This window comes from Mesocricetus auratus, unplaced genomic scaffold (genome assembly GCF_017639785.1).
Source record: "Mesocricetus auratus isolate SY011 unplaced genomic scaffold, BCM_Maur_2.0 Super-Scaffold_100676, whole genome shotgun sequence".
NCBI lineage: Eukaryota > Metazoa > Chordata > Mammalia > Rodentia > Cricetidae > Mesocricetus > Mesocricetus auratus.
In genome coordinates this window covers 109979283-109996164 of record NW_024429266.1, presented here as the reverse complement: position 1 = coordinate 109996164, position 16882 = coordinate 109979283, and the positions used below count along the sequence as shown (strand labels likewise).

The following is a 16882-nucleotide window of genomic DNA, read 5'->3' as shown; positions in this document are numbered from 1 at the left end:
CAGGGGATCCAGGCCCCTTTTCTAAGCTCCAAAGGCACCAACGCATACATGTGATACACATACATACATTCAGGCAATCACTCACATAAATCTAATTTTTTAAAAGTTTTCATTTTAAATAATAAATAAAACTTTAAAAAAAGGAATCAACTATCCAAAAACAATACATCACTAGAGAACAAAGGGACTCTAGCAGAAACACACTTTTATGTCAGTATGAAAGCAGGCAAGCTGCTTTACAATTCAATAAACTCCATCTTGGAACTGGGGACACAAGCTAACAGCTGACACTCACGTAAACTTACAGCTCTCAGAGGCTGTGGAGCCCTTCCCTCTTCCTCACCAAGCCTTGCATATACCCACTAGCTGGGAAGGTGTGCCCATTAGCAGGAAACTCCTCCTCTCAAGAAACCATTCTTCTGATGGGTAGTGACATTCTTTGCATATTGAAAATTACCCCAACTTTGATGTTACTGGTAAACTTTGCAAACATTAAGCTTCCTTATATTACAACTCAGAGACAGAAGATTTTGGGGGGGAGGGGCAATTGAGACAGAGTCTCACTGTGTAAACCCTAACTGTCCTGGAACTTATTCTGAAGACCAGGCTGGCCTCAGACTCCACCTGCCTCTGCCTTGGAAGTGCTGGGATTAAAGGCATGTGCCACCACTGCCCAGTGAGACAAAAGAACTTTTAACATTTGCCTTTGTCCAATTACCTAGCCAAATTACCATATTCTACTTAGTCCTTTTTAGAAGAACAGTAAATAATCAAAATGTTTCCCCTTATCACACCACTTCTAAGGGTTCCATGCCCTCTCTTCCCCACAGTTCCAGGGGTGCAACTTGTCTACAACAGAACAACACTTCTAGCCTTTTGTCTCTGAAGACCACTAGTTAGAGCTGCCAAGTACTTGAAAAGAAAGCAGACTTGACAGCTCTCTGAATAAAGGAAAGTATAAATGACTCATAAAAGAAGGAAAAAAAAAAAAAAAAAGGAAAAGCAAAGATCCTGAAAAGGGGATGTACCAAACGAAGTATGAAGAAACAAGTGGAACGTCTCAGAACAGCCATGCTCACATCCTGGGAGGGAGGTAAGTGAGTTTTTGATGATGGCAGCTTAGTGTTCACTGGGAGAATTTGTAGGTGCCCCTGAAAGATACATACAGTTTTTGCCTGTTTAGTAGCAAAAACAACCATGTGTGGTTTGAATGAAAATGGCCCCTTAAAGATTAGGGAACAGGAGAACCCCAAGTGGATGAAATCCTGAGAGAATACGTTTTTGAGATGTATACAATTATTTTTGAGGACTTACATCCATGTGAGCTAGGCTCAAGAAGAATGGCAAAGCTTTCCTTGGAGTCAGAATCCAATTATGAACAACTGATCTGTGTGGGCAAAGAATATCAGCTTCCTCCTCTAAGACTTTTATAGCCTGAGACTGCTCCCCTATCCAGACTTTCTACCAAGACTAGCTATCCCTTTCCCCTGTGTTATACATAATGAAAAAGCTGAGGTTCTACCAAGTAACTGGAGGTAACTCAAGGCAGTGTTAAAGGAACTCGCCTTATCCTGGCTTCACTGTATGTGTGCCTGCCTCTTCTTCATTTCCTCACTGTTCCTAGCCAGGGTTCCAGGCCCCAAGCGTTGAGAGACAAGGTACATGGATTCGTATATTTAAAAGCTTGGTCCTAGTTGGTAGAACTGTTTGGGACGGATTATGAGAGATGGATGGCCTTGTTGGAAAGGTATTGGGGGGCGGGGGTACGGATTTGTGGTTTCAATCTTCAGATGACTCACACCACTCCCAGTGTGACTGTGCTCTCTCTGCCTCCTATCTGTGGACCAAGACTTGAGCTCTCAGCTGTTCCTGCCACCATTCCTTTGTCAAACCCTCTGTTAACTATCAGCCAACAACACTTTTCTGTAAGTTGCTTTGGCCATGGCATTCTGTCACAGCAACAGAAAATAACTAATACAAACCACAAACGATGGTGTTTAAAGATAAAGGTAAGGGACTAAGATGTGACTGCCAACTTCAGTAGCAACACACGCATGCACACACGCACAAGAGGTCATCAAGGTAATGAGGTCTTGATCTTGATTTTTATGTAGATCCAAATAAAAAGTGACATAGACTCTGATGTCCTATGGGTCTTGCTTCCTCTTTAGAAAGCCACACCCTGGTGGGCCTGTTCTTCTAAAGCTCAAGCAGCACACTGAAAATAAAATCTTCCTGCGCACTGGCTGGGTCTGAAGACTCAGGATGTTTGGGAATAGCCCCAATACTACTTTCAAAAGTTCCACTGTTAGCTGGGCCATGGTGGCACACACCTTTAATCCTAGCACTCGGGAGGCAGAGGCAGGTGGACCTCTGTGAGTGAGACCAGCCTGGTCTACAAAGTGAGTTCCAGGACAGCCTCCAAAGCCACAGAGAAACCCTGTCTCAAAAAACCAAAAAAATAAACAAATATATTTTTAAAAGTTCCGCTGTTTTAGAGAAATGCTTCTATTACTAAACAATATTCCCAGACCCTGGGGTGATTGTGGCACTCTAATTAAACCCAATGGTCAGTGGAAAAGAGCACAGACTGTGGATAGGGATAGTGTCAGTGCTGCCACCCAGCAATAGTCTGAGGAAGGTCTTCAACAGCAGACTCTTGACATCCAGTTAATGATCTCTATAAGCTAGCCACTGAACACTGAGGAACAACAGACAGAGAGAACCCAAAAGGATGACTACAAGGATATTACAAGTGCAAACTAAAACCAATTTGGACCAGATTTATTGCTGGCTACCTGAGGGGCAGTCTAGTAGAAAAGAGCCAGTATCCCTGTCAAGCATGCCCATATCACCACTTCAGGTAAGTAACACAGGACATGAAGGAGAGTGGCTTTGGACCATATACTCCCAAAGAAAACCACTAAAACAATAAATACTTTTTAACTATTTCACTCAAACACTTATAGTCCAGAAGTGGTTGTCTGGCAGAATGATTAGCACAGCACAGCTGAACACTAGCCTCCCACATATCACACACCCTCACCAACAATCAATCATTAGATATGGAGACACCTGAAGTAGAAATTTGGGGAAACATGCCAAAACAATTTTTTTTAATTACCCACAGGTCAAAAACAAAAATTACCCAAAGTTTCTGGAATGTTCCTTCTCTCTCTAGTTACATCTGAGAGCCTAATAATTGTTCCTTCTTTCCTTTCAGTTTTGAAACGCAATCTTCCAGATTCTTCATCGTCATCATCTTCTTCATCTGATTCTTCTTTTATGTCTTTCTGGAGTTCCAGGGTTTCCATTCCTCCCTACAAGCAGACAGAGATAAACAGGGAGAGGTGAGTTCACAGTCACTTAAGATGTAAGGACACTTCTAAGATCCTAGGAAAAGGCTATGTGAAACATGAAGACAACTCCAGTGGAAAGAAAACTTCATGTAGTAAAAAGAAACTTGCTTTTGGAAACCCCTCAAACTCCTGCCTGTAGTTAAAACATAAGGACTTCCACACTGCTGTACTCACACTTGCTAGAATACAGAAATCAGATGAACATCCCTGCTAACTCCAGACCACGCAAAGTTCCCACACAACTTCATTTGTATATAACTACAATGTAAGCTGACATCTGTAAATCCACACCATCGAGGTAACACTAGAGTTAACAATACAGAATCCATCTCATAGCTACAATGGCGACTTCAGCCATGTACGCTGAACAGCAGTTCCGAGCCACACACTTTGACTTTATGTCAGCTGTTCCTGTCAGTTTTGGGGTTTGTGGCTGCTTGCTACTGTTCTAGTCTTCACTATGTCTTCCCTTGCAATTTATTTCACTCTTGTTGTCTAGTGTTAGCTTATCACATACTTAGTGTTAAGACAAGTAAAGACAAAAACCATCCCTTCGCCACTTTTTCATACTGAAACCAAGCCTTATTTTGGCAGAGTCCCTTACAAAAGTTCCCTCTAGTGCCAACCCAAACTAAAGCATATTTTTTCATACACTTCTTCTTTCTGAGCTCCGATGACCCTGTTACCTTCCTCTCAGGTCAGTCTCAGTAGCACACTAGCAGCCAAGGACAGGCATGCATTGAGTATAGGGTTCATTTAGACACTTTCTAACAATGTAAAAAAAAAGTGCAGCTTGCCTCTTAATTATCATGAATCATTCTTTACTCTTAAAAGAAACAAAGACACACTGCTAGGAAATAGAAAAGAAGCTAAAACCAAAGCATCACTGTGAATTGCCTTTCCTAAACATTCTCAATGTGAAAAGCTAACTGTAAGACAGATTCTATAACAAGTAGTGCAAACAGAACGCAGCTCCAGGAATCACAATGCTGAACATGGAGACTGACAGTTTACTTTTAGTCTAATAAAACTATGGCTATTCAGTTCTGTGAGGTTCAACATGGCAGAGAATTCTGCAGCCCTAGAATCTCACATTCTTGCTAATGTAACACTACCTTTTCTATGTCATTGTATACAACTCTGAAAATAGAGTGAGCCCTCAAGGCACCAGTACCACAATGACCCTACTGAACCCCACATGCTCATGCAGGACTGCTCTGTGTTAACATGCACACCACTGACTAGAATCCTGATCAGAAGCACATTCTGACCTTGGAAGGCTAGAGTGGAACCTCAGAGTCCACATTCCTCACAAGGTCCCAGGAAGCCCAACTCTTGGATCCACAGACCACATTCAGTAATATGGCCACAGAGAGAAAAATCATGCCCACCAAAGCAAAAATCTTATTGCAGCAGTTATAAGAATACAATAGATACAAAGAAGGGACTACTAAAATTTGGTATTCATTAGAAAATCACTACCAGCAAACTAGAATCATAAAGAACATCATCTTCAATCTGAGAGCAAAACTCAAGCTAGCACTTAGTGCCTTGCTCCTAGCACTAAAAAATAAGGCAAGAAAGTCTGCTTTGAAGCTATTCTTCTGGTATACACAGCACTTGCACTGGAAGTCAGTAAGGCAAAAGAAATAAAAGGATTCTGATTACAGAGAAAGAAGTAAAATGCTATCATTAACAGATAATTTATTAAAATATTAATCTGGGGGCTGGAGAGATGATTCTGTGGTTAAGAGTACATACTGCTCTATCAAAGTATCTAAACTGAAATTTCAGCAACCACATCAGGTGATTTACAACCAACAGTAACTCCAGCATTGGCAGATCATACACCTTCTTCTGGTATACATGGCCACCTGCACTCATGTACATAACCAAACACACACACACACACACACACACAAATAAATAAATAAAACCTTTAAAAATTAAAATTAACTTAAAATAATGAACTTGTCCATTTTGATCTAGAGATACATGGCCATCTCTATCAAAACCCTAGTAGATATTAACAACTCCATTACACAAAAGAACCTTAGAAAGAATAAAGTTGGTGGGTTTATACTATCTGGTTTCATGTTCCATTATTCCAACTGCTATATATAGCGCTAACATAAGGACTTTATAAAAACAAATTAATGGAGCAGAAAAGCCTGAGGGTAAAAAAAAAGTCAGTTGACAACCCAAAACTACACTGATTTGATGGGAAGGAAAGCCTGCCTAGCAAACCAGTGCAAGAGCTGGAGAAACACTTTTATTTAAAAACAATGGATTGCTCTTTCACACCTCAGATGCTATTAGACACAGCAGCCTCTAACTCTAAACTAACACTAGCTAATGACACAGACCTTCCACAAGAAAAGAAGAAGCTAATTTTACAATCATGGGGTAGTCAAAATTTTCTCAGGCCACAAAACTACTTGGTCTTCATCCAAGTCATTTTCTACATAAAAAAATTAAATTTGGAGAAGGAGTCTAGCTCAGGGGGAGAGCATTTGACTGCAGATCAAGAGGTTCCTGGTTCAAATCCAGGGACTGTAAGTTTAGGAAGGAAGCAAAGGGTAATGAAAGGGTGGGAGGAAGAACTGTGGTTAGAATGTAAAATGAAATCAAAAAAATGAAAAAATGGAAAAAATTAAATTTGGGGGTTGGAGAGATGGCTCAACAAAAGACCCAGGAGGTCTGACGCCATCTCCTCTGACCTTCAAAGGCACTGTACACACATGGCATACCAGCATGTATATAGGCAAAACTCCCATATAATTAAAAACATTTATTTGTTTATAGCCATACCACCCTGAACACATCTGATCTCATTTAAAGCACCTAAATTTAAGAAAATGAAGACATAATTCAGAGGCTCAGGAAAAAATCTCACAAACCAACAAACTTGATATCTAAAATACATAAACACGTAACTAGCAACCACTCTTGAGATTACAGACACTAAGAACATACAAATAAACTATAGTGTCATATTAGACACAGAGCAAAGAATTACCAGGCTATATTCCACACCTCCAGAGAAGATAGGAAACAAGGAGAACCTTTAGGAGAGACATACATGATCCCCAGAAGAAAGGGAAAGGGACTAGATCTCCTGAGCGAATTGGGAGCATGGGGGGAGGCAGAGGGAATTAGGAGAAAGAGGAGGGGAGAAGAGGAGCGGGGAGAACATAAGGGATCAGGAAGATTGAATCAGGGAAGAAAAGAGATAGATACCTTAATAGAGGGAGCCATTATAGGTTTAAAGAGAAATCTGGCACTAGGGAAATGTCTAAGAATCCACAAAGATGACCCCAATTAAGAATCCAAGCAATAGTGAAGAGGGTACCTTTAATGCCTTTTCCCTATAATGAGATTGATGACCACCTTATATGCCATCCTAGAGCCTTCATCCAGTAACTGATGAAAACAGAAGCAGAGATCCACAGCTAAGCACTGAGCCAAACTTCTGGAATCCAGTTGTAGAGAGGGGGGAGTGATGAGCAAAGGGGTCAAGACCATGCTGGGGAAACCCACAAAAACAGCTGACCTGACCAAGTGGGAGCTCATGGCTCCCAGTCTTGACATCTGGGGAACCAGCATAGGACCGAACCAAGCCCCCTGAATGTGGGGGACTGGAGCAGTCTATGGGGCCACTGGCAGTGGAACCAGTATTTATCTCTAGTGCACAAATGGACTTTGGGAACCCATTCCCCATGGAGGGATGTTCTCTCACCTTAGATTCATGGGGAAGGGCCTAGCCCCTGCCCCAAATGATGTAATGATGTGACAGACTTTTGATGATCCCCATGAAAGGCCTCACCCTCTCTGAGGAGTGCATGGGAGTGGGATGGTAGTGTTGGTGGGGGGGCATAGGAGGATGGGAGGGAGAGAGAACTGGGATTGATATGTAAAATAAGATTGTTTCTAATTTAAATAAAACTTTATTAAAAAGAAAAACCTATACTGTCTCTGTAAAGTACAAATATATAAACAATACAATGAAGACCTTATATATTCTGTAACTTATATAAAAAGACAACCTGTGGTTGGGCAGTGGTGGCGCATGCCTTAATTCCTAGCACTGGGGAGACAGAGACAGGAGGATCTCTGTGAGTTCAAGGCCAGCCTGGTCTACAGAGTGAGTTCCAGGACAGCCAGGACTACACAGAGAAATTCTGTCTCAAAAAACAAAAAACAAACAAACAAAAGACAACCTGGTTTAAAGAAAAGACAGCTAAAACCAAACCCATGGACTATTATATAAAGCCCAAAAGAATATATGAACAGTACTCAGTATCATTAGCCATCCAAGAAATGGAAGCAAAACCCAAAATGATGCAGCCATTGAAGGGTTGAAGAAAAACACTGGTACCAAATGAGGAACAATGAGGACTCTCAACCAGATGAAGGGTCTAAAACGGCACAATCACTTTTAGAAAACCATTTGGTAACTTAAACAAAAAAACAAACATCATGCTAGTCTAGTCTAACATGCTAGTCTAACAACAAATCAAAAAAATGTATATCCACAAAATGGTGAATATTCATCCATAACACAACAACAAAAAAACACTAGAAACAACCCAATTATCTAACAAGAGGGGAAAAAACGTAAGATACACCAATAAACAGAATAACTATTGCTACATGTATGGGTGTAGCTCAGCAGCACATCCCTTGTTTAACATGCTTGAGATTCTAGGTTCAATCCCCAACACCACAAAAACAAAGGGGGTAGCAAGTATACACTATGATGAACTTCTAGTATAATTACATCAAGCAAGATGGGAGAAACAATAAATAGTGTTAGCCTCTGGAAAGACAGGACTTTAAAAAGCCAGTGTTTCCTGGCTTACGCCATTTCTTTGCATTGGATGTTACTATCAGGGCTTTAGTCTACTCCAGTCTTTCTTCTGTGAGTGCTGGACGTAAAGCAGCACTTTCCTCTAAGCTGAATCTGACTTTTTGTACTTTGTATCTCACTCCTTTAAATAGATTAGTGTAACAGACTCTGCACCCTCATTGTGCAGCTGCAGAAGGTGTCTAATTGATTGTTAACATTAGGGCTCTAAAAGACTATTTTGGTCTTTTCTGTGTGAGTGCTGGGTATAAAACAGGAAACTTTCCTTTAAGCTGAATTTGACTTTCCTGGAGGGTAATGGGATTGTCCCTCATCAATGACAGTAAGGTAGGATAGAAAGACAGGAAATTATGGAAAGGAGCCCCATTCTGTAGTTTGGGAGAAATATCTCACCAGTTTGTAAATCAAGGATTCTAGCATAATTACCAAGATATATCATGAGGGCTATCAGCAGAATCACAATATTCCTTTCTTGCAGAGATATTTTTAAAACAGAATGCTAAAATATAATGAATCACTCTGAAGGCCTTAAGTTTGTCCTTACTCTTTTCCCATATATTTTATGAGAATCACATAAACACTTTAGTTTACAATGAAAACATTCAAATTCAATCAGCCATTCCTATGACCTCATCAGTTGAAATCCTATCAAAGCACTTCAGGAAGTACCTTATGATTTCATTTAAATTTCTCAGCACCTTGAAGAACCTGCAAGTATAAGGGTATGTGGCTCCTATCAAGACAGATAATACAGTGTGACTGATGCTGGCAGGGGTTCTTATCTTTTCCCTGGGAGTCTCTTTTAACAAGGTGTAATCCTCATTCTCTTATTCTCTCCTCTCTTGTCCCTCCCCTGCCTCCACCCCTCCCCTATCCTTTGCTTCATACTGGTTTATCCTTACTTGTGGTAAAAGCCAGGAACCCCAGCTTCACCTGACTGGAGGTCTCTGAAAAGAAATCAAGCTGCTGTAGGTGGCTGTGCAGGGCTGTGTCTCTGGCTTGCACCCCACAGCTGCTGACAAGATGGTAAGCTGGGTATATTCATGAATAAAAACTTAAATCATTTGATATTTAAATGATCGCTTCACTGAATATAAACATTACTCAGAGAGAGAGATGGGGGAGGGAGGGAGAGAGGGGGGAGAGGGAGGGAGAGAGGGAAAGGGAGGGAGGGAGGGAGGGAGGGAGGGAGGGACAGTGAACTCCCATGATCAACTTATTTATAACAAGCCAATACTGGGATTAACAGAAAACTCTAGTCATGATGACTAAATAACCCCACAGTCTAAAAGCTATGGCTTTGACTGTTTGTTTTCAGGTTTACAAACAATTTAGATTCAGAGCATGGTGGAACTGAGAGCAAAACATATCGCCTAGCCCTTTTGACTTAATTAGACCTATTTTTCCATGGTGGACAGCAAAGGGAAAACATGGGTTCCTCTCCTATGTGGCCACTAAGGTGATTTAATGGAATGTTTACACTGCCAACACACACACGTATTAGGGTCTTTACATGTACTAGGGCGTGAATCCATCTTAGATTCAAAGGACAACATGTTTCAGGACTGTTGAGCCTGACAAGGATGGAGAGGGTGTTGAAAGCTAGCAAAGTGGTCTGACAGTCTCAAGGAAGAGGTAAGAAGACCAGGACTAAAACTGGGCTGAATCTTGAGTCACCCCCCTCCCCCAACAGCAGCACTTCCCTGAGGCCCTGCTCGCCCAGGGCCCTGTGATCATGACCAGAGGGATCTGTGCTTAAGTATGGATCCTTACATGTGGGACCTCTAATCTGACCTCAACAGAGCTGCCCTTTCAAGGCCACTGGGTACAAGAGCACACCTAGACAGAGATTCTACAGCAAAGAACAAGTAGATATGTGCTCACAAAATACACAGAACCCAGATAAATTGGGTTTGTGACATTTCTAATACACATTCCCCAATAAAGTAAGACTACATCTTCCAATAATCTCAGGTTTTACCAATATTAAAATATTTAATCCTTACCTCATGGTGTATATTTTCATGTGCTTATATTATAGCTCATTTGTTTATCTCACAAGGACATATGACATATACACCAAATTCTTCCCTTCCAACCTTTGCCCACCCAAACAGACTTCCTGGAAGCCTTTCAGCTGCTCTGCTTGCTGCTTTCAGGTCTTCTTGATTTCTATCTCAAGTGGCCTTCAAGGCCCAAGCAAGCTGAGTGAGCAGTGTGCTGGGCAGAAGGATATTGAACGCTATGGGCAACCAGGCTGCCTGTCCTGGGTCTCCAACTTTGTTATGGTTCCCTGGATTAGACACCTTCCTTCTATAACTGCACAATCAAGGTAAATAGTCTCTTACACTAGTCTTATTTTCTCTAAGTTTTAATTTATTTCAAAGAGTGAGAGTAAGGCACAAAGTACAAAAGAAAAACTCCAAATTCAGCTTAAGGGAAAGGCTCCTGTTTATACCCAGCACTCACAGAGAAAAGAAAATGCAATGTTTTAAAGCCCTGTTATTAACACTCAATGGAAATAAAGGGCTTACGTCATGAAACAATGGTTTTCGTGTATCTTTTCTCTAGACGGTAGGAGAAAACATTAAGGAAATTATTAGAAGGAAAAAATGTTAAGTTTTAACAAAGGCCCCAGGGCTAACAAACTTTATGGCCTATTATAGTCTTAGCTTCAGTACCTACCAGTTCTCAGAGAGAACAGCTTGGAATTACCAGAGCGCCCACTGTTCTTTCAAGAGTACTTCACAGGTCATATTTTCCACACAACCTCACACATGAACCCTCTCCAACAAGCCCCTTCCATACTCCTAGGAGCTGTCACTTTGAGCTGTGCATAATGATAATTTTTAGCACTGTCCTCCTATATTAGACTGCAAGTCCCTTGGGGGCAGAAACCCAGGTCAGCACTGTTTCTTCAAAACCTAAGACATAACTTAAAACACAAAACCTTGCAGTGTTTCTTAAATAATGGTCCAAATTATCTAATATTAACTAATTACGATAATTATAGCACTGATTTCAAGGTACTGATATTACACTTTTGAAAGTCAGCCCTAAATCATTTTTAACACTACCACTTGGGCCAACTATGGTCAGCAGGCGAAGCATTTATTGTACAAGCCTGATGAAGTGAGTTTGACCCCTCAGAACCCACATAATAGTAGAAGGAGAAAAGAGACACAAGTTGCCCTCTGACTAACCATGTGTGTGCCATGTATAGATACTCGCGGACTTGCGGACGGGGACGGACACACACACACACACACACACACACACACACACACACACACACACACACAAAGCATTTATAAACATGCAATAATAAAAAGAATCATTTAAAAAGACAAGCATTACTGATCCAGGGCACATACTTCTCACAGGCACCAGGCATCATGACTCACTTCTCCAGGCACAGGCTTGGGTTTCTACTACAATGCACAGTTTACAGATAAATCAACTTTCCACTAATACTCAAAGGCGGGGAGGGCTCATTTTAAATCTGGAAAGAAAGAAACTCAGGAAACTGTAGAAGTTGAACAAGTACCTCATGGGTCTCAGAAGCAACCTGGGAATCAGTAATGTCATCTAAGCCATCTTCAGCCTCACAGTCTTCCCGCACTTGCAGCCCTTGCTGCCCACCATAAGCCTGCAAGTATTCTTCATCCTAACGGCCATTGAAGAGAAGAAACAGTTTTCTCACAAAGCTTCTGGGTGTTTCAACCACTTTTCATGTACGATTCATGCAGAGTTACGTTAACACATTCTATTGTGATGCCCTGACCGACACACAGACACACAGCACAGGAGCTTCTTCTGCATGGTCATGCAAACCAAGCGTACATGCTGGTTTAGCAATGAGGAGAGTGGCAATGGCTTAGTTTCAGGCCCAAGCCCTACTGAACAGCCTTCACATCTGTGCCCAAAGGAAAAAAGCCTTACATAACCCAGGCTTGTGTGCTCACTGAGGAGCCTGGCAGCAGCAGGAGCCAATCACCCAAGCCCCTTGACAACCTAAGGCCAACAGAGACAACAGAAGTGGGACAATTTGGCACACCAAAGTGCCTTTCAGATATCACACTACAGTGGACTCTTCATCAGGCCTTTTTTCCGTTGGGTGAAAACATGATTCCAAGTTTTTCATGAACTAGAGAGGGCTTATCAGTAGGCAAGCTTGCCCATTCTGGGAGCAGGCAAGGGAGCAGGCAAGGTAACTGGAGATCACCTCTGGCAAAGAAAGCAGACTGCTGCTGGCATTATCACCAAGTAATGAGGTAGGGAGAGTGACCTGCCTGCTTCAAGAAGATTCTAACACTGCATTCCACTTTGCACAAAAACTGTTAGCAGCCCATCAAAAAGAAGAGGAGATGCTAACCAACATTTCAACCAACTAACACCATGGAATAATTTGCTACTTCCTACACAAATGGCAAATTTGAACTTAATTTAATGAAAACTACGTTTTACAAAATCTCATTTGGTGCTAACTTCACAGTGACTATACTCCAATGTCACCAACTGCATTGCTACTGAGCAATACAGATCTTACTGCTACCTGATTACAGATTGTAAAATGAAATCATGTTATGTTCATCAACACTGATGCTTGCAAAATTCACCTTACCCAATAAAACAGACCTCCAGAGCTGTGCTGAAGTCTCTCAACACCCTCATAGGTGACAGAATCCATTCTAGTCACAAAACTTGTGGTCTTAAAGATTCTATGTCCAGTTCTACACCAAATGTATGGTTTTATAGGTAGGCTCTCACAAGAAAGCCTGTGCTTGTGGGTCACATTTTAGTTAATTCTGGCTAGGACAAGAAACCAGTTTACCACTCCATGAACTGCATACCCCTAGGGTACATCAGGACATAATCTATTCACATGTTTACTGGTGCAATGACGATATGCACATCAGGAACAGTCTGAGACAAGAGCAAAGCATTCCAAAGATTCATACTGATCTCTTCCCACTCAGGGCAGTCGCTTCAGACACTACCTCTGTTGTATCCATGAAGAAAGAAAATGGTAGCTGTGGCTCTAACACCAAACAGTAAGACAGGTTGCCACTGCTCACAGAACATTCAGCTGTGAAATACTTGCATATTCAGAATTTCTAAGGGAAATTTGAAATTTCTGAAGCTTTTTATGAATTCTGAAAAAAAATTTAATTTGAATGTAGAAGAGTTCTATACATGTTTCAATTAAAATATTCTACCCTTTTAATTACCTGAATCTTGAACCACATGATACTGAATTATTTAAGTGGATTTTGTATTATTCCTGGAACTTTATGTGGTCCCAAGTTGATTAACAAAACGTTAAAGAGGAAAATTTCTCACTAACTGTAAGTTCTCTCTTCACAAGTCTACAAGAACAAAGCGGTTGAGCAAACTCGACCGAATATACACTTTTCATGCTTTTTATAGTTCAGCAATATTTTACATGTCGATCCATTAGTAAAGATGTGCTGACTATTTAAAGAATAAAGGACTGAAGAAGTGAACAGCTGATGTTGCAAATGAAAAATAACAGTCAAATACTACAAGAAAACCAGACACATTTTCAAAAGACCTCAGGTTAGTTTAACAAGCGTTTTAAATTACAACGTCTCATATAAGCAAGCACACCAGTATTAGAGGACACTGTCCACCTACTGAAGGGTTGATTACTAAAATATATCATTATAGGACCACAGACATCAGGCTCCATGATGCTGTTTCATGAATCTACTGACCACAAACTACACATACTTTCTGAGGAATAAGTCTCTATCTCCTGAGACATCAAAGCACAGACATGACCAAACTGAATATTTTCAGGCTCTTATCACCAATCCCTTGTGAAGTAGGCTGTCACACACATAAATGACCAAGAATCATTAACTGTTGGCAGCTGTCCTCAAATGCAAGCACACACTAAATGATGACACAAGTAAGAGTACTACTACCAACAAGGGTTCTACAGGTCCTAATGCTACACATCTCCGGCCCATCTAAGCAGCCCCACCACCACTCTGCCATCATGGGACCCCAATGAAATGAAACCCTTAGGCATTATGCAATGCATCAATAGTATCTTTCCAGCATGAATGTCATTAGGTGCTTTTTTTTTAAAACACAAGCCTTTTCTGATAATGTACCATTATGACAGATGTCCAATCTTACACTAGTACCTCATTCTTTCCTGGTGTTTAATAAAAATAAACACTACCTACAAAAGCCATCTTTCTGAAATAAAAACCAGCACCATCTTAGCTTGCTGATTACAGATAACAAATTATGTGTGACATTTTCTAAACCAGCCTCAATCTCTTTATTCAGGTTTAGACAGTTCTTAGCAACAAAGGAATGAATGAAAAGAGGACATCAATCACTGTGGAATATTAGCACCTTAAAGATGTCTTTAGCAGGTCAATAATCTTTTCACCTTAGAAGGACGTTATCAGATTTTGTCTAACCCTGGATAAAAGCTCTGCATTAAGCACTTCTAACACTGACAGTGCGCCTCTACCACACAAAGCTGTTTTCTTCTTTAGGTGCAATCCTCAAGGTCACAATTCTTTGCAGCCTTCCAGAATGACAAAGGAGCATTAATGCTGGCCAAACAAGCTGTCAACACAAACTTTGTCATAGCTCTGATAAAGAAACTGGCAGACAGTGATAATAAGGTCTAATTTCTCTCCTTCCCATGGGAGGTAAATAGATTTCAAATCAGTATAGAAACCTATACACAGGAAGCCATGTTATCTTTGGCCTTTCAAAAGAGAAAAGACTCACTGTAAATTCATCTAAAGGTTCATTGATTTCAATGTCCAGCACTTCATCATTGTACAGCTGCTCCTCCTCTGGCTCATCCCCATATTCTATTTGGTCTTCTGTCAACTCTGCATCATGGCCTTCATACTGTCCTTCCTCTGGGTACTCCTGAGTGTACAGTTCTTGTTCCTCAGGTTTGTGGTAGACTAGCTCATCTTCTCCTTGTTCATACTCAGACTCCTGTTCTCCGGACTGGTCATTGGTATTGTCAGACAGCTCAAATGATGTAACTATGCCAGAGGTGGTATTCAGACTGATGGTGACACCCTGAGAACTAGAAGACAAAACACAATGAAAGACACACTGAGAGGAAGCACAAAGCTGCATCAATAATGACTGAAGTGAGACTTAAACAACCACGGGTTACAAGTCAGCTCTCTTAGCAAGTACACTCTTAATCTATGAAAATATAGTTGCACTATTTTCCAAATGGCCCAGGGCCACTGACCCACAATATAGACACCACTTGTCAGCTCTGTTATCGGACCTAAAGAATGAAGTTAGCCCAATGAAGAAACTGGCCTAGCTATCAAACATCCAAGACTTGAACCTAAACGCTTTGAATCTTAATCTATTGGGGGGACGGGGGACAGGGTTTCCCTATGTGGCCCTGGCTGTCCAGGAACTCACTCTGTAAACCAGACTGGCATCCAACTCAGAGATCTGCCTGCCTCTGCCATTGGACTGCTAGTTATTAAAGGCATGTACCACCATGCCCAGCATCTACTTTTATAGAATGGAATCTAGATGGTGTGACTGTTAACAGAAAACAAGAGTACTACTCAATAATCAGAAAATCACAGGATTGTTTTTAAGACTTACTTAAGACTTAATTAAATTTATTGTACTGTGTGATTGCCTGCATGTAGTGTGTGCACTGCATGTAGCCTGGTACCCACAGGCCAGAAGAGAGCTTATGATCCCCTGGAATTGGAATTACAGGTGATTTTAAGTAACCTGATATAGATCCTCTGCAGGAGCAATAAGTGCTCATAACTGCTGAGCCCCCACAATTAGAATTTTAAGAACAATTTGGATTCTTTTTAAAAACATATGGTGTAAATTGTTAAGCTTTTCGTTAAGAAAATCAAAACATAAAAATCTGTGTCAAAGTAGATCTCAATGTTCAAATAAATGTACACTAATCACAAATATATTTAAAAAATAATTGATACACCACTGGCTGTGGAGGCTCAAGTCTATAATCCCAGCACTCGGGAGGCTGAGGAAGGAGGATGGCATGAGTTACAGAACAGCCTACACCACAATATGGTCCTTGTCTCAAAAACTAAAGCAAACAAATTGGAAATTTCTTCCTAAGAGAGTAAAAGGTCCTAAAGCCACAAAACCCATATTATACCTATTATATCACTAACTCCTAAACATTTCAAGGTAAGGGTTCAAATGCAGGAGCTGGAGATATGGCTTAGCTTGTTCTTACAGAGGACCCAGGTTCCCACATGGTGGCTTACAACCATCTGTACCTCTGGTTTCAAAGAATCTGATGCCATTTTCTGACCTTAGAGGGCACACAAGTGATACACAGACATGCATTCAGGCAAAACAGTATATACAAAATTTTTAATTAAATAAAAATATTTTTTTAAAAAGTTCAAATGCAAGACCACAGAGTAAATCTGTGCTCACAGCAAGCACCCTACAGAGCAAAACTGAGCACACCATAGACTTCAAGCTTCTGGCCAAACTCCAAAGATACACTTCAAGGACAATGTCATTTAAAAGATCAAAATATGATTTGTGATATCAAAAAGAATTGGAAAATACATCCCATTGATAAAACAATTTAAAACTATACTTTCAGCCACAAACTATGTGA

The 16882-nt window shown here is 40.8% G+C and overlaps 1 protein-coding gene and 1 non-coding gene across 6 annotated transcripts in view; one reads left to right on the top strand and one right to left on the bottom strand.

Annotated features, from left to right (window-relative positions):
• Rbm33 (RNA binding motif protein 33) overlaps positions 1-16882 on the bottom strand; it is a 104904-nt gene that overhangs the window by 62522 nt on the left and 25500 nt on the right. For 3 of the 5 annotated variants that reach the window (XM_013123741.3, XM_013123743.3, XM_013123745.3), the window contains exons 5-7: positions 15007-15319; positions 11774-11893; positions 3149-3320 (exon numbers count right to left, since the gene is read on the bottom strand). In XM_013123741.3, the coding sequence (XP_012979195.1) occupies positions 3149-3320; positions 11774-11893; positions 15007-15319 (605 nt within the window). The remainder of the gene's footprint in view (positions 1-3148; positions 3321-11773; positions 11894-15006; positions 15320-16882) is intronic. The other 2 variants (XM_013123744.3, XM_013123746.3) reach the window with 1 other exon arrangement.
• Positions 5847-5918, top strand: Trnac-gca. The gene has a single exon. It is a non-coding gene; the product is annotated as a tRNA-Cys (tRNA).